The 23752-nt window shown below is 51.4% G+C and overlaps 1 protein-coding gene across 2 annotated transcripts in view; it reads left to right on the top strand.

Annotated features, from left to right (window-relative positions):
* The window catches only part of LTBP2 (latent transforming growth factor beta binding protein 2), a 67392-nt gene that overhangs the window by 35856 nt on the left and 7784 nt on the right, over nt 1–23752 (top strand). The window contains exons 8-26 of one of the 2 annotated variants that reach the window (XM_079307789.1): nt 211–313; nt 8658–8732; nt 11492–11614; nt 12031–12195; nt 12982–13212; nt 13740–13762; nt 14629–14668; nt 15035–15121; nt 16122–16247; nt 16441–16569; nt 16975–17094; nt 18040–18159; nt 18362–18484; nt 18675–18800; nt 21115–21237; nt 21531–21656; nt 21754–21876; nt 22100–22231; nt 23174–23299. In XM_079307789.1, the coding sequence (XP_079163915.1) occupies nt 211–313; nt 8658–8732; nt 11492–11614; nt 12031–12195; nt 12982–13212; nt 13740–13762; nt 14629–14668; nt 15035–15121; nt 16122–16247; nt 16441–16569; nt 16975–17094; nt 18040–18159; nt 18362–18484; nt 18675–18800; nt 21115–21237; nt 21531–21656; nt 21754–21876; nt 22100–22231; nt 23174–23299 (2221 nt within the window). The remainder of the gene's footprint in view (nt 1–210; nt 314–8657; nt 8733–11491; nt 11615–12030; nt 12196–12981; nt 13213–13739; nt 13763–14628; nt 14669–15034; nt 15122–16121; nt 16248–16440; nt 16570–16974; nt 17095–18039; nt 18160–18361; nt 18485–18674; nt 18801–21114; nt 21238–21530; nt 21657–21753; nt 21877–22099; nt 22232–23173; nt 23300–23752) is intronic. The other variant, XM_079307790.1, reaches the window with a different exon arrangement.

Genomic DNA, 23752 nt, shown 5'->3' with positions numbered 1-23752 from the left:
TTGAAGGGTGCAGTCAAGGGAGGTTCTGTCTGCACAACTTTTTCTATCTTAATCCACGTCCCTGGTCCTGCTGTGTCCCCGTGGGGAGCTGTGCCAAGAGGGCTCTGACCCCAGACAGTTGTTCCCTGTGCTGTCTCTGCTGCTGCCCTACAGCTGGGCACATGTTTCCTCTGCATCCCACAGAAGCCTGATCTGCTTCTCTCTCTGCAGTGCACCAACCCCCTGCCAGGGCTAACCAAGCTGGAGGATTGCTGTGGCAGTGTGGGGCTCTTTTGGGGCGTGGACCAGTGCCTGGCCTGTCCCCCTCGGCCAGGTGAGTACTGCTGCTGGCCAGGAGCTGGGACAGCATGAGGGACAGCCTGCACCCTCAATGAGCAAAAGTGATTTGGCTGCTTGTGTGGCCAAGGCAGGGAGCAGAGCTGCAGGTTGTGATACATGGCTCTCCTTAGCCAAAGGTCCTCAGGGACGGGCAGCACGTCCCAGGTGAGTGCAGGGTCATGCCAGCTGCCATCCCAGCTCACCAGGGTCCTGGTCCCAGCCTCATGTAGCCAACAGTTCCCACCATGCTAGCCCCATTCAGAGGGAGAAACAGGAAAAAAGCAGCCGTGCTTTTAGGAGGTGCAGTTCTAGGTTGGAGAAGGAGGCTGCAGACTTGGCCCTATAGAGTTACGAGCCTGTTCTGGGCCCAACACGGGTTTGGCAGGGGCCCTGGAAATAACACTACATCAAACAATTGGCAGGAGCACGCCCGGGGTCTGTTCCAGGGGCATGGGCGTCCAGCTCTGTTTCTGCTGCACTTGGGAGCTGGACAGACTGATCCAGCAGGAGATGGGGATTCCTCATCTGCTCTGCTCAGGGTGCTCCATGACGAGCATGGTCCCTTGCACCACAGTCCCATCCCGTGTTGTGGTGGAGAGGCCATGCAGGAGGACTCCTGGCTGGAGAGGAGGCAGTCCTGTGATTCCAGCATCCAGTGCTGACTGGGTGGGGTGCAGGGCAAGGTGTACTCACTGAGTGGAATGTGGGCAGGGAGCTGCTCACCTCCTCCCTGCCTGTCTGCCCCCTTTCATTGCTGCCTGCCTGCTCAATCACATCCCTTCACTGGATCAAGGAACTACAGAAAACAGACCCCATGGTTCAGGAGACTTTGGACTCCTGAACAGAGTGGAGGTATCCAAAGTGGCAGGTTTTGCAAGCAGGTGTGATGCTGGTGACTTCTAGCTCTGCTCAGATTTTTTTCTGCTTGCTTACACACACTTTCCCAAGACCTGAATTTGTGTCTCATTATCCTCAATTTGATTCCTCCTCAGCCAGGGGTAGGGCTGACTGGAGCCAAATTCCTTGCAATCACAGACGAGGTTGTCAGCATCCTGGAACCCAGTCAGATCTTGGGAGCTCTGATTGCTGTCATCTTCCCAAGCTGCATGGCTGTGCTGTGGCCTTGGCCATGCTGCTGCTTTTCTACCCTCACCCATGTGCCAGCCCCAAAACAGTCTTGGCATACGTGGTGTGGGGGTGACCCTGGGGTTTGCAGGTTCAGTACAGACAAGGAAATGCCCCACACAGGCCTTAGCCTCTCTTCTTTGTCCCTGCCTCCACAACTCCAGTCATGGCTTTCTCTTCCCCATTCCACAGCAGTCTCTGTTTCTCACCTGGCTCTCTGTGATCCCACCATTAGAAAGCAGGGGGGCTGCTTAATACTTCAGTTAGCCTGCAGATTGCTGCAAAAACTCTGCACCTCCTTTCTCTTTCTCCATGCCAGGATGCAGGGTGATTGCAGAGAATGCAGCCAGAGCTGCAGGAGTGATTCACTCTGCTGGACTTAGAGCTGCAAAATGTGTCTAATCACAGGCTTCTAAGATGTGAAAACAGACACAAAATATCCCCATATGCTTCTTGCAGTCGGCCAACCAGTAGAGCAAATGCGCCTAAGAAATGACTCCTAGCTGCCAGCAGGCTGCACAGCTCAGCACATGCTCTGTGTTCTAGGAGCAGTTGCAATGCAAGGCAAGTTGTCACTGCTGGTCTCCACTGAGTGGACAGTTGCTTGTCTGGCTTTGTTTTCAGATTAATTCCAGGGAGATTTGAAAAATGTATCCATGTGGGTCTTTTGTATTCCTGTGCCACAAGAAATTGCCTCTGGCTTTGGGCGATAAAGTTCCTCCTTGGAGACTTAATGGCTCTTGTGATTTTGGCAGGAATTCAGGCTAGTTGAAGGAGCCATTTTCATCCTGTTCAATGGTATACAGGTATCTTTCTGCTTTGGCCACTTCTGGTGTGAGGACCTGTAAGGCAGACACACGATGGAGTCAGCCTAAGGGAGCCCAGGTGTTGTGCAGTGAGAAGCCCAGGTGGATTGCATGCCTTTCTCTGGCATGTTGTCTTCATACACAAGAGAGCTGACCCCAGAGTGGAGTCAGGGAAACAGCTCTTTCTCAGTGACCTTACTTCTTTGACAGAGCTGCCAAGCACTGTGACCTCTAATTGCCTTGTGCCTTGTCTGCCAGGGTTGCCAGTTCCATGCCAGTGTGAAGGCATTGTTCCATGTACTTCCTGCCTGTAGACCACATCCCACACTCACATTCCTTCTGCCTTCTGGTCTTGCTGGCCTCTGCTGTGCTCACTCAAAGTCACTGGGCTGTAGTTCAGTGATCTGGTGTCTCATGCACAGAGATAACATGTCCAGTGTATGTTTCCAGCTTTCTTCTTAGCACTGTGATCTTCAGAGAGAACTCCTTGCTCTCATGTTACCCGGGGAAGCATGCACCAGAGCAGACTTGACAGCATTGGGAATTTAATTTGAGCAACTGGAGACAGAAATGGCAGAAGCTAGTTAAGTGTAAACACTTACAAACGTACAGAAGTGCAGCCAGGCAAGAGCTAGACAAATGGGGAACTTGTTTGGATTGACTGTCTGCCCGAGACACTGATTGTTAGTAGAGTCTGGATATGTCCGGATGTCTCCATCGTCTGCAGCTTTCATGTTTGGTACGTGTTTGTGTGCGGAAAGACATCAGAGAAGAAGAATAGGAGGCAGCAAACTGACCATGACCAATCCTCGCTGGTTTTTATGTTTTGCTCAGCATAAGAAAAGCCAAGGCACTCAAATGCTTTGTCTGCATCCTAATGAGACCATGTTAAAAGCTGAGTTCAAAATTAAGGGTTGACCTGGCCAGGAGTCTCTGTAGTGAGCATTACTTTAGTCTCAGACATTTCCTTAGGCCATGCTCGGGCTGTTGATTTGCTGCTGGGGGGCTGTACATTGTTAAATGTCTTCAGAGAAGTGGGCACAGAGATGGGTGTGCCAGCAGGCTATAGAAGTTCCTGGGAGCTGCTGTTGCTGTTGCAAGTGAGAATTAAAGATAGCACCCCCACGATATATCACAGGAGGAGGAGAGCAAAGAGCTTGCTCCATGGGCTCCATGAGCTTGTTGCCTGATCCATGAAAGAAAGAGATGAGCCAGAGGCAGGACCCTGGAGGGTGGCAGGACACCTGCATGCTGCCATGTGGCTGTAGTCCTTCAGCATTGGCCAGAATTTGGTGGACGAAATGCAAGATAGAATTAATCAGGTGGAAATATTCAATGACCCTCCTGGGTCTTTAGTATTTGGAGAAAGCAATGGAGCACACACTGAAAAGCTGGAACAGAGGAATAGGGACAAACAGAATCCTGGAAAGTAAAACCTGGAGAAGACTGATAGTAGGAAAAGGGAGTTAGAGGCTGATGAAGCAGCTGAAGTAGGGATACAAGGATGTGGCTGAAAGGGAGCTCAGCAGCCAGCACAGTAGTTGAGCAGTGCTGGTGAGGAACCTGCACTGAAGCAATGTCCTGTCCTGTGGCAAGCTCAGGATGTGGGGCTAGTAGCAGATACACTGCTGGGCAGAGCTACTCCTGCTTACCTGCCAGACCATGTGTTATTTTGGAGGATACAGAGGTCTGTGGAAAGAACATGTTGGAACAATATTAAAAGATAGTTTGTGGAAATTAAACTCAATGAGACTGGAGCTACAGGTCAACACAAACCCCATGGCAGGGTGGGTTTGGACACACTGGTTTTCCCAAAGCCTTGGTCCTTCTCAGACACATGGGGATAAAGGAACCTGGTAGCAGAGAGTTCTGTCCAGAGAGGATTACAGCCCTGCTCTTCTATCTCCTCTCTGTCTGTGAGACCACACAACTCTGGAAACAGCAGCATTCCAGGACAACACCCATATCAGTGGACACTGTCTCCAGTACTGCCAGAAGCTACAGGTCTCACCCTTCTGTGCTAACAGCAGACTTTCTGAGAGCAGGACTAAACCTGCATTTTCCATGTCCTGATTTTTCAGTGCTCCCTGTCCCTTACTTCCAGCCTACAGTCAGCCTGAGCATGGGCTGGACTGTGCACCCACTCATTGTGCTCACTGCAGATCTTCCTGGGCTGCTTTCTCTCCTCCTATGGGTTTTAGCTGCATTAAGAAACATGTCTTTGAAGGCTATTGTTTTGTTTTTATTCCCACTCCACGTGTTTTTTCAAGTTTTTTGTCCTAGAGAGAAGTCTGAATTTCAATGGAAAGTTGGATCCTGTAATGTCTGGCTTGGCATCTGCAGCACTCCCTAGCAGACCTCCCAGTGTGAGAGGGGTGGCAGCTCACCCATGGAGCCGTCATGGTCATGGTCAGAAACGCCAAGGGGCCCTGCAAGCCCCACCTCCCCTGCACTGGGGCTGCAGGCACTGAAACTGCCACAGGAAGCCCCTTGAAAATCAGCCCCCTGGCCTGCTCCTGTGAACAGATGGGTGGAATACAAGAAAAAAATTCCTGGATGTATGGGAAAGAGGCTTTGGAGTACCAGTACCACAGAAAGCAATGTTTAACCTGGGAAAGCACAGCATTTTCAGGACTGCTTTGTTCTGCATAGTGCTTGTTTTGCTCATCATTCACATGCAGCATTATGCAGCGGCAGTGTTAAAAAATTGGGGTTTTTTAGGAACAAGGCATCTTGTTACAGCTGGAAGCCACCTTGGGAGCAGAATGAGGATCTCTCTGTTGAAATATCAAATGGCAAAAAGGAATTATCAGACTCTTTTTCCTTCAAGCATCTTTTGCCCCTTCAAGATCTTTACTGGTCATGAGTAGAGCCAGAGGACATAGTTCTGTCTCACATGTAGCACTGGTGCATGCCCTCCCCACCACTACTACCATAACCCTTGTAGGGGCATTGCAGAAAGACTTGCTGGAGCCTCTTTTCTATAGACCATCCAGAGGAGAGCAGTCATGACAGACCTGGGCAGAAGGATTTGCCTTTTTCCCTCGTGTCCATTTGGCCTTAGAACTCAGGTGATGATCACAGCCACAGCCTACTTCTTGGTGTGGCACCTCGAATGCATCTCTGGAGGCTGCTTTGGGGTCCAAGCTGCTCTGCTCTTCTGCCAGTGAGCTCAGCAGCTCAGGTCCTCTCTGCAGCAGAGGCTGATCTTCTCTACTTCACACTAAACAAGGCTGGGGCTTGACTGAGTCCACCACACCTGTTTCTCCAGGTGTTATGAGACCATTCACTCTGGCTCCTTTCACCTCCCATGTGCTGGAAAATCTAGGACTAGTAGAGGCACCACAGCTACCCTCAAGGTTTCCCAGTGAATTGATGTCTTTAGTATGGTAGATAGAAAGAGTCAAAATAAAAGGGCTAGCATGCAGGAAATGGGCATTTCCTCACTTCTCATCTGAACACAGGCTTGTTTCTTCCCTTTTTAACAGAGTGATATTGTATGGACTAATGTAATGTAATATCTCATCCAACAAACATTGTCTCACTTCACACCCCTGTGGCTACCACCACTAGAAGTTTTCCACTTCACCACCACCCTGAGCTTCTCCAGACAGTGTTTGGGGAGCCAGGGCTGTTGGGTAAAATCTCTTCTCCTGGGAAGTGATGAAAAATTAGCCTAATTGCTTAAAGATCATCCTGCTAGGCGACAAAATTCCTCTGCCCAATTTCTGTTTATTCATTTCCTTTCATATTATGATGTATTTGAGTATTTTTCTAGATGAGGACAAAGATGCTGGTGGGAGTCCTGGGCTGTGGCTGCTTTGTACTCACCTCATTTCTGAGCCTGTGAGGTTATTGCATGCATGCTCCTTTGTATGAGCCCAGCCCTGACAGGAATGCCAGTGCCTGCAGAGCTTGCAGAGAGCTAGAGGAAGCAATGAGGAGAGCCAGGAGGGACTCCTAATGTGCAGCTACTTGGTGACAACATTGGTTTGGCACAGGGTCCTCAGGGCTGAAGTGCCCACAAGGCAAGGTTCTGAAATCACACTCTTGAATCAGGGGCCAGGGCTCCCTGCCCTCAGCAAGCCTGAAATCTGTCTGCCTGACAGATGCAACTCAGCTGCTCCATCCCTAGCCTCAGGCCCTGGGATGTAGAGGGTGTAGACAGACAGACACAGGAGGCTGGGGCCTCTTCAGCTCTGAATACAACAGATTTCTGCCCTCTCTGATCATCAGTTTAGCTTTTTCCTTTTAGTGGGTTCCAGAGGAATAGCCTCCTACCAGCTGTATGAGAGAAGGTTGGATGCTAATTCTCTTTGCAGGAAACCTAGGTGTCCTAGGCTGGTTTTTTTTCAGGAGGTTTTGGCCATCTCTGTTGTCATTCAGCAACATCTGAGCTTGTGGAAGGAAATAGTCCTCTATTCAAGAAACCAAGCACAAAGTTGAAAGTTAATAGCTTATATCCTCCTGGAGCCACATACTGTCTTCCCTTGTGGACAGGTCCTGGCAGAAAGAAAGAGAGCAGCCTCCATCCAATATTTCAAAACTCTCTTGGTTCCCACCTTGGTACAGAGAGATCTGCTCACATTACAATACAATTATTCTATCCAGGGAACATGGGTTTCTTTGCAGAGTTAAAACATCTGTCTGTAGCTTCACAAGTGTTTTGCTGAAGTAGTGAGGTTTCTGCAAACTGGAGTTTTATAAGTGCTAAGGTGGCACAGACCTGCAACTCATCAGCCCACCACTGGCATTTTCTGCCTTGCCCTCTCCCCCACAGCATCTGCTGGAGGGATGCTGCAGAATCTGTTTCTCTGCAAAGGCTTTTCAGAGGGGGAGCATGGCTCTGACACATCATCACTCTTTGATCTCTTGGCTTCCGCTCAGAGGGCTTGCACACAACAATGGTGCTTCATTTGAGTGTCTGTTATCACATTGTGCTGAGGATGAGAGATGCTTCCAAGCACAGTTAATGCCTGCTGCCCACAAGCTGTGGTGTGGGAGGACCTGAAATCCCACTGGGGTATTGAGCCTGCAGCCCATAAACCAGAGGGTTTTTTACCTTCCCAGAAGGCTGGAAAGTTACCCAGGGATTCCCAGTATCACCAGGAGCTCCCTCATTCCTAACATCCAGGTATTTGTTAGCACCTGCTGCCTACAATTCGTGACTAAACTGTTGAAGGGAGTAAATAGATTTTTTTTGTCTTTGTCATTCACTCAGCTGCTGAGGATCAATGTACACATGAAAAACCTTGTAGCTTCATTTAATATACCTGAGAAAACCAGGTTTTCTATCTCCTTCCTGGTATAGGCTGGTAATGATGTGATCTCCTGTATTTTATTTTCTAAGCACCTTTATCTTAGAAACCTGGTCTCTAACTTTTGCCTTTCAAGAACTATCCTAGAATGGCCTTAAATTGCTCTATAGAGTTCAAGTGTTCAGGACAAAGAGTTATGGACATGCCTGCTCTCTGCCCCCAGAATGTGTTCTTAAACTTTGCAGGCTCTAGCCAAGCTTCTCCTGTTGTAGGGATGGTCTCAAATTGTCCCTGATTCTTGAAAGCTGCAATGTGTAAGGAATCTGCCAGACCCTCGATATGACTATTGCCATGGAGGGTTTTCCATGTATAACACCAAGGAGTGAGCTACTAATGCCAGGCAGGAGAAATGAAGAGTGGTTGGAATATGGCTGGGCACTCATTTAGTTGCTGCATGCACTCCTTGTTCCCAAGCAAAAGATCCAGAAAATTAAGAAGAAACCCCACCCTGGGAAAATCCCAACCTTAGACAAAGTACCCTTCTTCCTATCCCACCCCATGCTTACTCACTTCCCAACCCATCTACTTTTCCTTGCTCCAAAATTCAGTGCCTAAATTTGACTTGCTAGGAATTTATGGACCACATTTTACTTGCTTTAAAAATTTTGGAGAGGTTTAATTGTGCGTGTTATAGAACATTTTGAAACCCACAAAACTATTTTAAGCAGAAATCTGAATTTTTCTTTGATGAGAGGGATTGGGGCAGGAAATCACATGCAGTATAAAAAGAAATGTAATAAACAGGGCTTGAGCTGTTATTTCAGCAGCTTGTCAAGGACCTCAGCCATTTCTGATCCCCCTTGTCATGTGCCACCTGGCTATCCAAACTGACCTAGAAGGACACAAAGTGACACAGTGATAGGTATGAGGCACAGGCAGCACCTCTGGGTCACCAGTTTGGCACTTGCCCAGAAGCAAAAGACACTGCATGGATAATGTGGCTGCTCCTACCTTTCCCTCTGCCCTGGGAGTCATCAGAAGCCCACCCAAGGCTAGGGACCCTTTCCCCTCTGGATGGAAGGCAGAGAAGGGAGGACACTGGTGGCTGGCTCTGCTGCCAGTATCCCACACTGTTTGCTTCTTTTTCCAGCACACCCTGTGATTGAGAATGGACAGGTGGAGTGTCCCCAGGGATACAAAAGGCTCAACCAGAGCCACTGCCAAGGTAAGGATGCTGCTTTCATCTGTCTCTCTCCTCCTCACATCCACTCAGAGTTGAAATTATCTACACAAAATACATTTATCTAAATGCCTGGCATAGCTCTGCAAAGAACATAACTTATAAAAATCTCCATGTTTTCATCAAGAATGAAAGAAAACCAGGTAGCACAGGACTACATGACTTAGCTGACAAGCACAGTGAGCACATAGTTGGGCCAGTACAAGAAAACTCCCCTAGTTAAGTCCTACAGACCCAGTAAGGACCTGTGTTAATGCTCTTAAGTGTGAGTGCAAAAACACTTCTGTGGTCTGAAGCAACAGAAATTCTCTTGCCTAAAAATATTTGTGAAGGTTATCAGTTTGTTCATTTGTTCATTTACAAGCAGGAGAGTGCCATAAAAGAGATGCCTTCTGTTCTGACTGTGTCAGTTGTTCATGCTGCTAGGCTCCCCTGCCTGCCCCATGCTGCCAGGATCCATCCATTTCTCACTTCCATGGTCCCTAAGTTCCATATGAGGAAGGCAACATCTCTCCCCTTTTCTCTCCAGTTCATGTTTATTTGGCATTTCTTGGACCTACACTGCTTGTGTTTTCCTGTGCTCTGACTAAAGAGGAATTTTATTGTTCCCTTCTTGTGATCCCTGATAAGCTGAGAGGTGTCATCTCACAGATGCAGCAGGGAGCAAACCCAGGGCTGGCAATCCAATGACTCATCTCTTTTAGCTGGGACTTTCCACCATGCTTACTTAATTAATGATTCAACCTCCCCACATTGTCCTGAGGGAGAACTTTTAACAACACAACAACTATTCAGCTTGGTGCTCAAATCTCATCCCTTATGTGGCCACAGACAGTGCAGTGATTATGAGGAGCTACCCAGAGACACCAAATAGGAATTGGAGGAACAAAGCAGCTGGAGGGACTCATGTCAGAAAGCAGAGATCTGCAATGCATGCTCTGGATTTCTGTTCCCTGTGGATCAGGGAGGAGCAGAGGGAGATGACAGTGTGGATTTGGCTAGGATGATGTTTTTGCACTGGAGAAAACATGAACCAAGATGTGTGCCTCTGATGCTCCTTTGTAAGCTGGACTGGAGAATTTCTCTTCTTCAGACACTACTGCTTCAAGGTGCTATTCCCATCTCTACTGTTGCAGGAGAATGTGTGTCAGGAAACCTTAGCACCTCACTTCAGGTCCCAGAGTGAGCAATTTGGTGGACAGATGTAGGAGAGGCTACATGGGGTGTTCTTTTCCCAGCCCAGGTAGGAGGGGAGACTATCTGGCTTTGCAGGCTGTTGTTAAAAAAGGGTGACTGGTGGAGGACCCTGGCAGAAGCCATTTCCCTCTGTTCAGTGTGGACAGAAAGAGTTGTCTCTAGTGCCATCCAGCAGGGGAACAAATGCTTCACCTTTGCAGAATCTCCTGGCATGCTGCAGGGGGTAGGAGTGTATGGCTCTGAGTGTACCTGCCTGCTTCTGTTCCCAGTGGGGACTTCTACTGTCTGACAACAGAATAGAGGGTGTTGGGATGAGGCCTGGATGTGGCCCTATTTTAAACTAAGCATATAGAGCCTAGCCTTTGGTGCTTGTTTTGTGCTGTCATTACTCAAATCCCTACAATCTATTTGTTCATATGGAGTCAAACACTTTGTCCAGTTGGTCTGTCAGAATGACATAACACTCTGACCATGCTATGGAGTGACAGGGGTGAGGCACAGGGCTCCTCCAGAGAGCCCTGTCTTTTCTGAGTAGGGTTCCCAGCATATTTGGGGATGGTCACTGGTTGTTCTCATGAACTCTGTCCTGTGCTTGGTACAGAGCAGAAAACACTAAATTGTGGAGCCAAATCCTACTCCTCCCTGAGCTTCTGCAGATCCTACCTGTGATTGCCTTAGCTTCTGGCCTGGTCTTCATGGCCCTTGTACATCTCAACTGTGTATGGAGCAGTTGGTGGGATGAATGGAGGAGTTTAAAAGCACAGGACTGGGGAGAACCTTGAAGGCATTAAGTCTGAGCTTCAGCTGTCATTGCTGGTTGTCTGTCTCACAAGACAGACCCCTCCACCAAGCAGCAGTGCTTTGGCTCTGAGGAATCATACATTCTTACATGATGCTGTAGGAAAGTCTTTACTGCAGGCCAAATGGATGAGCCCAGTGGTGTTTCCCTAGGATAAACCCAACTTCCTTCCCAAAGACTGTGTCTCATGAGTGCTGAGTCGGGGCAGAGGCAGAACTTGAGGCAGGGCTTGAACGTGGTGACTTCCCACTTGATCACCCTGTTCTTAGAAGAAGGTGCAGTGAGCCACAGCCTGCCTCACCACCCCTCTGTCTCTGGATGGGACCTGTAAATGCCCTCCCTGCATACTGACACGGAGTTTCTCAACAAGGATCCTCTGTGGATCACAGCTCTATGCAAGCAGTGCCAGGAATAAGGACATGACTCACTATTCCTGGCTTGCAAATAACCATAATAGTGACCCTGGCAGAGTGGCTCACTCCAGGGGCCACATCTGTTTTCGACAAGGACATCAGATCAGTCATCATCATCCACAAGTCATCCTGCAGCTGCAGCAAGCAAGCCCTGCAGATGTGGGATTAATGTCACCACAGAGGTCTTCACTGTGCTGCTTGGTGTAGAGGCTGCCTGGGACACCAGCCCAGCTGAAACCCCTTTGGTTCACATCACCTGAATGGGAGGCACTGGGTAGGGAGTTTAGTTCACCCTCAGCTTCTTCACATCTCGCAAGGTTCTCTTCTCTCCACAGACATCAATGAGTGCTTGATGCAGGGCCTCTGCAAAGATGCCGAGTGTGTGAACACCCGTGGCAGCTTCCGTTGTACCTGCAAGCCTGGCAGCATGCTAGACCCATCCCGCAGCCATTGCATCTGTAAGTGCTGCAGGGAACCCCTCTGGGGAGGGACCTGAGCAGGACCCCGTGGCTGAGTGGAAGTACAGTGTCCTTCACATCTCCTTTGAGTGCAGCTGAGCTGGGTTGTTCTGCACCTGTGTGCAGAAAGGGTCCCAATCATGCATTATCATTCTCCATGGACATTGCATGGTCCCTGCTGAAGGGAATGTGCATGCGGTGTGACAACAGAGGACACATCCTCCTGGGGTGAAGGAACTCCCACATGAGCTGGATTTTCTTGGGGATGACACTGTTGGGGGAAAGGCCCAAGAATTGATGGAGAGAAGAGGGGGCAGCCCTCGGGCAGGCAGAGGCAGAGAAAGCCAAGGGGAGAGCCGAGCGCCCCCGTCCTCCCGCTGGAGGGCTGGGGCAGCGGCGGCGCTGTTGTGTTTCAGCGGACAGAGCGGTGTCGATGGAGCAGGGGCTGTGCTATCGCTCGGCGGCCGGGGGCGTGTGCACCTTCCCGCTGCCGCACCGCATCACCCAGCAGATCTGCTGCTGCAGCCGCGTCGGCAAGGGATGGGGCGACCGCTGCCAGGAGTGCCCCGCGCCCGGCTCAGGTGAGATGTGCCTGCTCAGCTCTGCTCTGCTGGCACTGGGGCTTGGGCTCGCCTGAACACACAGCTGCACCACCCAGAGCTGAGCAGTGCAGATGCTGTCCTGTGAGATGGGTACAGAACCCAGGAAATAGACTGGATAATACTGGGAAGGTGGAGAAGTCCCTGATGGACTTCCTCCTGAGGGACAACACAGCCATATCTATGCCTGGCTTTATTCAACAGCCCTTTTCTCTCCTACATCTTTGCTGGGAAGAAAGATGGGTGAGGATTGAGTTTGAGTATTGCAGCGTGGGATTGGGTGGAAGGGAAAGCACAAAAATCCTCAGGGACTGGAAAAATGTTCAGGTGGTTTATGCAGAGTATCTTGGTGATGTGCAGAGTGCTCAGTGCCAGAGTACTCTGGGCTTGTTTTATCTGCACCCTTGGTCAGCTTGGAGCTTCCTGCATCATGATCTTTTTCTAGCAGTACTGACCATGGAAGTGATTTCATTTTGGGGGTCTGCGAATGTCTGTGAGAAACCCACCCTGCTCCGTGAACACTCTCTTTCTGCTTGAAGCATTCACCCACTGCAGCCCAGATGTGTTTCTATAAGAATTTAACCCTTAAAAATGCCAGAAAATTATAGGATTGGGGAAACTGGCACACACATTCACATACGTGCCTGTCCATCTTCACTCCTTTATTCCATTTTCCCACTGTCATGTCTGGGTATGGTAAGCCAGGTGATCCCTCCACCAGCCTCCAACCTCTGCTTTCTAAAGTTTTGATTTGATTTTCCTTCACAGAGGCCTTCAAAGAAATTTGCCCAGCAGGACATGGCTACACCTACTCCAGCTCTGATATCCGACTGTCAATGAGGAAGGCAGAGACAGAGGAGCTGCCCCTCAGCTTAGAAGAGCAAGGGGAGCACAGAAACTGGACTTTGGACTGGACATTGAGGAGACAACAGCTGCAGGACAGCCTGCGTGGCAGCATCCTGGAGGCATTGCCCTACCCTGGCACCTCAGCAAGACAGGGTAGTGTGGGGTCTACTGCTTAAAGCTGCTCCATCTGGGCCCCTAGTAAGGGTGAAAAACTTCTCAGGTCCTGCCACATACTGTGGATGGACCTCTGGCTGAAAAGGGCTCCCTATATCTGTATGACCGTAGTGTTCATGAGGCACTAGGTCTTCAGGTCTTTGGAGAGAAGGCTGAGTGTTTCAGACTCCTGCAACTGCATCTTTGCACTTGGTGCTGACTGGTCAGGCTGCCTCCACCAGGACCTCCGGCCTGTGTGGCAAGCCCAGCATTCCAGCCTTTGGGCTTCTATCCAACCCAACTGGAGGGCAGTGTGACCAACTGCTTATGCCAGTATTTGCTGGAGCAGAAGGTCCTGGGGTCTGCACAGTGCCAGGAGTCCAGGTGTGTTGGCTTTGGGAGCAAGTTCTTGCAGACAAATGTGAGGGACTGAATGGCAGTGTCTTAGAGGTGGGGTAAAGTTAGCGCAGTCAGAGTTTGAGGAGGATACTTCTCCGTCTTCTCTCATGTACTGTTTCCTTTTCCAGGTGAAATTTCTCCTGCTGTGCAGGTGAGTAAGGTTTGTCTTTCTACAGCTCAATGCATCTGTGGTAGCTGGAAGGGCTGGAATGTCATACACATTAACTGAAAGAGGGGAGATTTAGATTAGATATTAGGAAGAAAGTCTTTACTGTGAGGGTGGTGAGACACTGGAACAGATTACCCAGAGAAGCTGTGGATGCTGCAGCCCTGGATGTTTTCAAGATCAGATTGGATGGGCCTTTGAGAAACCTGGTCTAGTAGAAGGTGTTCCTGCCCATGGCAGTGGTGTGGAACTAGATGATCCCAACCCAAAACATTCTATTCTATTCCTGCTTACACTCCTTCACTGTTCAACCAGGCAGGTATGTGAGTTATGGGTCCTGCCATGTCTACACTGCATCTCACAGGGACTGAAGCTCTAGACAGGAGGGATTATCCATGATGGACAAGATTTGCCTGGAGGGGATGCTTAGAAAGAGCTTCTAGCACAAAGCACCCTTCTGGTAAAGAAGCACTGTTGAGGCAAGTCAAAGCAGCAGCTGTCCTCAGCCCTCCAGAGCTGCTGGTGCCAGTGGCACTGTTTACCAAGCCTGGATGACCTTCCTGGCCACCTTAAGGAGTTGTCTGCCTGGTAGCAGTGTCCTGGTCTCACTGCACAGTGTGCTGGCACAGCCCTCTGTGGGTGGCCCTCGGAGCATGGCCTGAAGCTGTGTTTTGTCCAGGATGATGCACTCAGGACATAACAATCCTGCCAAATGCACCCAGCTGGGGCAGCTTCTCCTCCTAGGATAGCAGTCTTGGGGAGAAAGATGAGCCAGGAGATGGGTGGGAAAATGTCACAGGGGTGCTGAATTCCAGTTCCATGCACAAGAATCCTATGTTTCTGTCCCTCAGGGAACTGTTGATGCCACTGCAGAGCCTGCCATGCGCAGAGGTGAGTGCCAGGCTGGCGGGAGGGCAGGGCACTTGAGGAGAAGAGAACAGGGGCAGTGAGGAAAGTGGGGAGACTGGGAGCTGCCTTCTCTGCAGGACAGGCTCCTGGCTGTGGGCAGCATGGAGGACCCCTATCACACTGGGTGGCTGATGTGGGGCTATAGGAATGTGGGGAGGTGATGAATATCCAGCAAGGTGAAGGAGGCTGTGTTAATAAGATGATAGAGTTGCTGCAACCACCTGGCAGCACCTTCCTATATTATCTTTTGGTGCTGTGGCTGCCAGGACAGCCAGCACAGGTAAATCTTAGATGGGCATCTCTGCTTGGGATCAGATAGCTTGATTTACCTCTCTTATCCTTCCACAGAAGAGGAAGAGGAGTTCTGGCATGGTCCTCGCCAGCCTGGCCCCACTAGCACCTTGGATGCTGCTGCTCCAACACAGGTGCCAGCAGGTGTGTGTGTGTCCAGTCTTGGGGATTTCCTACCTCTCTTTGCCTGATCCTACAGAGAAATCGTGTCCTAAGCTCTGCCCAAGGCTCTCTCCCTTAACCAGTCTGTTTGTCTGCCCACATGCCTCCCTTGACTTTCCAAAGAAAAGTCCCTGACTCTTGTGTCCCTCTGGGCCCAGACAGGGGAGCCAAACCTGACCAGCCCTGGGGAATCACACGAGCGAACCTGTCAGGGAACCAAGTGCGTGTATCTCATACCCTTCCCTGCGGCAGCTCCCTGCCGAGGAGGGATCAGGAATCGGGAGCCCTTCCCTGCGGCAGCTCCCGGCCGAGGAGGGATCAGGAATCACGCCGCTCCCCTCCCGGCTGCGCTGACTCATCGCACGGGGAGCGCTGGGGGCGCCGTGCGGCTCCGGGCCCGCTTGTTTACTGCGCCGGAAACAAGGGCACTGTTGTTCCAGCTTGCTCAAGTGTCTGGGAGTGTGGCCCCTGCCCTGCGCCGGGGGCTGGAGCACCTTGGGGAGCAGGGCTGGCCCAGGCACCTTGCTGAGGAATGCGCCTTCCTCAATAGCCTTTTGTTTGGGCTTGGGCTGCCCCCTCGCTCCCCCGGCTGGCCTTGTGCCGAGGGGTGTGTGTGCCTCACTGCCCCTTCCCTGCTGCCTGTGCTCGGCTTAGCAGGATGGTGCGAGGCAGGGGGCCCTGCTGGCACCCCAAAAGGAGCCACCAGGCTCTGCTGCCAGTTCCAGTTCAAGGCGTGGGGCTGCAGTGCAGGTGAGCAATATACAGCCCTGGGGCATGCCAGCTCAGGCCAGAGGAGCCCGAGGAGATGGCAGGGTCTGTGTGTCCTCCCTGCAGCCTGTGGCTGCAGGCTACTGAAGAAGGAGAGGAGCAGGTTCAGCATCACTCTCCAAAGGAAAAGAGCACCCTCCTGGTATGGTGCTGCGGACACTAGATTCCCTGCACCCTTTTGGTGCTGCTCCCAACCCCTGCTCTCTCCTCGCAGGGGTCAGTGGCTGTGCCTCTTCACCCCTTTCCTGTGGAGCTGGAGCCTGTGTTCTGACCCCAGAGGGATACAGCTGCCTGTGCCACCCTGGTTACACCCTGGACCCCAGCCGCCTCCACTGCATTGGTAGGTTGGCAATTGATGGTTCGACTGCTTGGCCTTTGAGCCTCAGCAGCCATTCAGTCCTTCTGGCCGTGGGGAAGGTCTGGTGGCAGCTCTGCTGAGGCCCTGCCACCTGCTGCACTGCGGGGCTGGCAGGGGCTGCCAGCAGCTGCAGGTGCTGACTGCCCATCTTCCTTCCTTCCCTGCCTGGTTGTAGATGAAGATGAGTGTCTGAAAGACCCTTGTGCTGGAAAAGGTCGCTGCATCAATAGTGTGGGCTCCTATTTCTGCCTCTGCTACTCTGGGTACACCCTGGCTGTCTCGCTGGGCAAGCAGAGCTGTGAGGGTAAGTAGTGTTCACCTGGCACAGGGCTGCCATCTCTCCAGGGCCTCTTTGTTCTCTCACCTTCACGCCCTCTCATGAACGTGCACATACTCATGCACAAACATGCACACCTGCACATCCTCCCTTCCCACAGTTCTGCCCATAGACAGCTTGATCCATGGAATCATTGTCTTCTACTTGCTCGGGGGTAGGACCTTGCCCATGATGATCCAGGCAGGAGTCTGTGATGCCAGCCCTGGTCACTGCTTCATGGCTAGGGGGATGCTAGGGCAGGTGGGGATAGAGGAGAGCCCCAGCACAGATCCCCCACAGAGCCAGCTACAGAGGGAGCAGGTCCTCTCCTGCACCCAGCCTTCCTGACACTGGTGGGGGAAGACTCAGGACTGTCTCCCTGTGTGTTTCCAGACCGAGATGAATGTGAGCAGCCTTCTATCTGCCGAGGACAGCGATGCATCAACACACCTGGCTCCTACCACTGCCAGTGCAAGGAGGGCTTTGCCATGGGCCCCAGAGGACAGTGTGAAGGTAAAGCTTGCTGCTCCCAGTTTCCCTGCTCCTCCAACCTACCCTGGGCATGGCTGAACTCCTTTTCTCATCACTCTGTCTCCTCCTGTAAGGGAGGTAGGAGACCCCCACATTTGTCTGCCCTGTGCCCTCCCCAAGGACTGCCTGTCCTCTCCTTTGACTGCAGGAGGAACAGGCTTTCCTGGGCAGAGGGAATGGAGTTCTCCCAAGATTCTCTCCCATCTCTCCATGGAGTTCCCCAATGGCCAGCCCATTCCAGCTTCCTATTATGGAAGGACATGCTTATATATTTTCATGTCACCTTGGCTTTGTCACAAAACTGTCATGCTGGCAGGTGTACTGCAGGGAAAGCAGGCTGCAGAGACTCAGGCCACCTATTCCCACTGCATCCCATTCACTTGGCAAGACCTGGACCCTTCAAAGCTTTCACCCTTGTCAATGTGTGATGTGCTTGATCAAAGATTCCCCTTTCTCAGTAGCTCATCTCCATCACAGAGTGGAAGGCTATTTTAGGAGGCAGTACAGGAAACAGGGCATGCACAGAATGCTGCTTCCCCCACACAGCCTCCAGAAAGCACTTGCCTTAAGGACAACTGAGCTGGAGGTTGCATCCTAATCATAGTTATGAAACACCCAGATGAGAGAGCCCTGCACAGATGTTCTCTGATCCCTTTCTCTACCCATGCACATTCCTGGCCTTGGCAACACCCTACAGCAATGAGTTTAGCTGCTGACTTGTGTCAGCCCTCAGATGTGGGTGTAGGATCCTGAGGGATAGGTGGGGCCGTAAGAAGTTTTGTCTAAGTCCCAGCAGTAAGAGTGATACTCCTATTGGGTATCACTATGCCCTGGAGGGAAACACTGAGGATCCAGCTGGAGAGGGTACATTGGAGACTGCTGCACTGTTTACCTTTGGGAGCCTGAAAGAACTGTGTTTCTTGGCAGATGTCAACGAGTGCACGGATCCCAGCTCTTGCCCTAGTGGGAGATGTGTGAATACACTAGGATCCTACAAGTGTGTCAGCTGTGGGGTTGGCTACCAGCCCAGGAATGGAAGATGTATTGGTGAGAAATTTGGGCTGCCTCTGGGCAGCACCCTTGCCTCCCACAGCAGCGCTCCCTGTAAGCCTCAAAAGGAGCAGGGGCCACATCCTTCTCCTGCACTCAGCCAGCCTGTTTGACCAGGCCATATTGCACTCTTAGCTTGTGTGGAGGGACTGCTCTGAGCACCCTCCCATGCCATACTGCCTTCTGGTGTATCACACAGATGTGGACGAGTGTCTTGAGGAGGGGACTTGCGCTCATGGACGGTGTGTCAACCTGGATGGCTCCTTCCGCTGTTCCTGCTACCGGGGCTACGAGGGGGCACCTGATGGGAAGAGCTGCCAAGGTACTAGGGAGCCACGTGTCCAGACACTCTGAAGTGTCACACACTCAGTCCAGAGGGTTCCCTAGGCTCTCCCTGAGCACTTGGCTCTGCCTGAGTCCTGGCCACCATGCTGGCTGGATCCCCCAGCACATGGTCATGGTTGCTCTGCATTTTTTCCTCTTATCCCACTCTCCCTCATGTGTTTATGCAGACATCGATGAATGCACAGCCTGGACTCCGTGTCCTTCTGGACTCTGCCTCAATACTGAGGGCTCCTATTCCTGCATGTCTTGTGACACTGGCTATGCTGTCTCCAGAGATGGCAGCATGTGTGAAGGTATCCCTTCCCCAGGAACAGAGGCGCGGGTGCTGGAGGAAATGAGGGAAGAGACATTGCCTTAGCTGGGTTACTGGTGGGGCAGGAGGACTTCTTTAGCTTCAGGATCCTTTTCCAGCTCTCTAGCTTCCTGTTCAGCAGAGAGCATGGAAGGCTGAAAGCAGATATCATTCAGAGCAGCAGAAAGATGATTTTACTCACACAGGAAAGGGATGGGGTGAAGGACTCATGGACTAATGATGATGTAGAAGATGCTGACAAAGGCAAGAGGAGTGCAGGAGGCCTGGAAACATTGGCAGAGTTGTGTGTCTTTTAGTTCAGAACTGTGTGCCTGGGAGCATATACTTCAAATGTAGATAGGTCTTCAATAGGAGGAGAAACCTTGGGTCCACAGCCCATGGACAGACTGTGGGCACCCAGGTTTCATCATTTGTTTTCAGCCCCTAATATAACTTGGAAAAGGGAAAGTTTAGATCAAGATCTCTGCTGTGCCAGGCATGCTGGTGGAGACTTAACAGCAGCACTGATTTGTGTTGGTTGCAGTGCTGAGACATGAGAGTGCTCAGTCCCAGCTTTACAGCTCAACTGCTCCAGCACAAGCAGGAAAACTCTGTCTCTGATTGCTGACTGTGGGGGATATCCTGAGCTTGGGATGGCTTGATGAAAATTCCCTGTTTGGAGCAAGGGAAGGGAAAGGGCAGAGTTGGCAAAGGTATTTGTTTAAAGAATGGCCACGTGCTGAGAATTTATCTCTGGAGCACTGCAGAGCTCTGCAGCCTGCACGTAGCTGGCAAATGGAAGATCTTGCCTTTGATGTGACTCTCAGAAGGATTCCCCTGTATGGGGGCCTCTAGGAGGGGAGGCAGGGAAGTTTTTCTCCCTTAATTCTCCTCTGTTTTGATGTCTGAGAAAGCCAATGAAATGAACTTATTCTACATTTGATTTTTGGGTGTGATGGAAGAGCCGTGGTTTGATGCCTTACATCTGCCCTCCCCTTTTCCCAAGACTCCACATGAGCTGCCCCATCTCAGCCACCTTGCCCCAGCCATTTCATGAGGGCATCTTATCAGGATTTGATATTGTTTGGGTCACACTGACCTGATGGCAGGATGGCATGTTCCTCCCTGCCTTGGCTGATGGCCTTGTCTGTGGATTTAAGTTTCATATTTGAAAAATGATAAGGGCTTATGTGATAGTTTTTTTTGTAAATAAACTACGTTTGATTCCTCTCCAGAAGGATTCAACAACCCTTTGAGACTGAAAAGCTGGGAATCCTGCCCTGAGGTGGTAGGGAGCCCTGCTCTTTGTGCCTGTGGCATGCTCAGTGCTTTGCAAAGGGGAATGTGTTCATTCCTACCTTCAGGAGCTGCCAGTATCAGGTCTTTACCTCCTGTCAGTGCAGTGTTCTCCCGTGGTTGCCCCTACCTCAAGGGCTGCAGGCAGTCTGCTGGTATCTTGCAGCCCTCTGTGCAAGGGAAGGTATCTCTCTCTCCTCTGCTGTGAGCAAAACCCTCAGAGTGCCAGCAGATTCTGGTCAAGGCCTGAAGGAGCTGGGTGAGAGAGGGTTTGTGGAGAACTCTGTAGTTGGGTAAGAGTTGTTGTAGGCCCCTGGACAGCTCTTCCACCAGAAGGACATTGTAGGCAAGTCTGGCAAGTAAGAAAGCAAAGCCTTGGAAGGTAGAGCTGGTGCTGTGTTGCTCTACTGATGTTTGCTCTTGTGCAGTTGGCTGAAGAGAGGATTTGTCAACAACTGTGACTCTGCACTGGCCTCTTGTTGGTTGTCATACACAGACACTGGGGTTAGCAATATCCCTGTGCTCACAGAGTCGTTGAATGTCTGAGGCTGGAGAGGACCTCTGGAGGTCATCTCATCCAACACTGCTCAAGCAGAGCCACCAAGAGTTGTCTGCTCAGGATTGCATCCAGATTGTTTTTCAGTATCTCCAAGAAGCGAGACTCAACAATGTCTTTGGGCAACTTAGGCCAGTGCTCTGCCACTGTCACTGAGAGTGTTCAGGCAGGACCTCCTGTATTTCAGCTTGTGCCCCTTGCCTTTGGTCCTGTCAGTGGAACCACTGACTTGGTGCTGGGATAATCTTTTGCTGGTCCCTGTGATGGAAGAGGGTGAAGAGTCTGGGCTGAATCTGCACCAGGGAGTCTCTACCCTGCTCTCACTGTGATGGGACAGTCTGGGAGGACAGCTCAAACCCACTTTGCAGGCCAACAGCTGGGTGATGCTTCTGTGGATGGGGATCTTCCCCAGTGGTGGCAAGAGCTGTGGTCTCACTCTGTGCTGTGCCCTTCCTCTTGGCAGATGTGGATGAGTGTGAGGACCCTGCTGTTCAGTGCCTGGGGGGAGAGTGCAGAAACACACCGGGCTCCTATAAGTGCCACTGCCAGACTGGCTTTGAGCTCATCAATGGCACTGTGTGTGAAGGTATGAACCCCATCCATGCAGCCCTCTGGGTCCAGTACATACTGGATCCCCCTGCTTTCTCAGCTGGGAGGATGCTGGTGTCAAGGCAAGTGATGCCACCATGCCTGGCACATCCATAAGGCTGTAGTCAAATTCAGTCTCCCTGTGGACAGGGAAGATCTCTGTTTCCATGATGAGAAAACAAGGGGCCAGAAGCCTTTTGAGGGCTGACTGGGGACAGGGAATCCATGTGGCTTTGGTGAAGGATGCACCCCAGTGCTGGGTGCAGGGTCCTGATTCTGCTTCCTCTGCAGATGTGAACGAGTGCCTGAACAGTGAGATCTGTAGTCCCCATGGCGAATGTCTCAACAGTCAGGGATCCTACTTCTGCATTTGTGCTCCTGGCTTCTCAAATGTGGCTGGTGGAGTCAGCTGCCAAGGTGAGTTGGAGGGTAGCAGGGACATACCTTAGGTCCTGCCCTCTGCTTCCTGTCCTGCTGTGAGATCCAGGTTGATGTTTCTGTCTTGACTTCACAGATGTGGATGAATGTGCAGACAAGTCCCTGTGCTCACAAGGCCAGTGTCTGAACACAGAAGGCTCCTACAGATGTCTGTGTGAAAATGGATTCAAACACTCCCAAGAGACTGATGATTGCGTGGGTGAGAGCTCATTGCTGGAGAGATCAGCCTCCCAGAATGTGAGGGGACAAATTAAGCCAGTGCAGAGGGGAGGGCAGTTCTGCTCCCAGCACTCATATTTGCTGGTGACTTGTGAGGAGCACTGCTTCAAGACCTCTAGCCAGCTGAAGCAGACCCAAGTGCTGCATCGAACAAGCAGGGTCCCCATCTGCCCATCCTCATCCCCTTGCTCTCCTCCCTGCAGACGTGGATGAGTGTAAAGAATATGGGGATGCCATCTGCGGCACGTGGCGGTGCCAGAACAGCCTGGGCTCCTACCGTTGTATCATGGGCTGCCAGCCCGGCTTCCACTGGACCCCCTTGGGTGACTGCATTGGTGAGCACAGCCCTGGGTCTCCCTGCCTCTCACCCAGGAACAGGGGGGTTGTGGGACATCTTTGCCAGAGGCAGAGGGGAGAAGGAGGAGGAGGAGGAGGAAATGTATGGCTGGTGGAGAGGCAGATAATGCTGAGAGTTTGTTTTCTTGGCTGTGCTGCCTGCTTGCGTCTAGACTTCTCTCTTCCTGGCATCTGGAACAGACACTGCATTATGCTGCTTTCCACTTGGGGAGAGTCCTGGGCAGGTTACAGCCATTCCAGGCTTGGAGCTGGACCACAGCTCCCTGTAAGCTGTGCTTGCTGGGGCCAGTGCCAGTCACCTGCCTGGCAGGCCCTGGTGAGGGGAAAGGCTGTGGTACCAATGCATGCTAGCTTGGTGAATCTGGGTTTGAAGTCCAGACTCCAGCAAAGAGGAAAGAGCAAAGGGGTTTTTGCAGTTTTTAAGGCTCCCCCCAGTTCAGGGAAGGTGGCAGCAGGGAGGAACTGCTGCCAGCCACTGGGCTTTGGGCTGCACTAAGCCTCAGCCTTAGCAAGCAGAGCTGCTTCTGGCCTTGGGAACTGTGGGCTGTGAACACATAGATGCTCTGACTGCTCCAAGAAAACTTCCATGCAGCAGCTGGAGCTTGTAGGCTCTGTGTCCCTTTACACCTCTGCAGGAAACTGCTACCCTCAGCCACCCCTGCCAGTTACCTCCCATGCTCCCCATCAATTTCCCATTTCTGCCCTGCCCCTGTTGCTCTATCCACGTGGCTTCTTTGTGGCCTTCAGTGTTGCAAGAAGCTTCTCTTAAAATGCAGGCTCTTAACAAGGACCCAGTCCCTCACATCAAGGGAATGCCTGCCCCAATCTCAGATCTTGGGGTCAGAGCCGAAGGGCCTGAGTAGGGATGTCTGCTGGAAGAAGTGGGGTTTGGACAATTCCTGTTTTTGACTTTGCTGCAGACATTGATGAATGTGCCAATGAGACATTGTGCGGGAGCCACGGCTTCTGCGAGAACTCAGACGGCTCCTTCCGCTGCCTCTGTGACCGTGGCTATGAGAGCTCTCCTTCTGGGCACTACTGCATTGGTGAGTCTGCCAGCATCACTCTGCCAGTCAGTAAAGGAGAGCCACTGGCAGATGCCAGGCTGGTGTCCCTGCTGTGTGATGGCTCCCAGACCACAGACAGGGACTGCATTCATGCATTGAGAATCACACACATGGACAGGGCAGCTCATGGAGTCAAAACCTCTTCCCTTATCACAGCAGATCTTTGGGATTGCAAAGGACCAGGCTCTGAAAAAGTCTGTGTTTAACAGTGAACATGGAGCACTTTTCTATCCAGGTGCAAAGAAGGTTCTTGGGGGATAGGGGCACTGAGGGTGCTAGAAAGGTACTTTAATGGATGCCTGTAGAGAACAGGCAGAGTGTATTATAAGGAAGAAAATCTTCATTGTGAAGACAGGCAGGCAGTGGAACAGTTGCCTGTGATGGCTGTGCAGTTGCCATCTTTGGAGATTTTAAAGACCCAACAAGAAAAAG

Source organism: Erithacus rubecula (assembly GCF_903797595.1).
Source record: "Erithacus rubecula genome assembly, chromosome: 6".
NCBI lineage: Eukaryota > Metazoa > Chordata > Aves > Passeriformes > Muscicapidae > Erithacus > Erithacus rubecula.
Note: the sequence above shows the minus strand (reverse complement) of the source record. Positions and strands in the feature narration are given on the sequence as shown.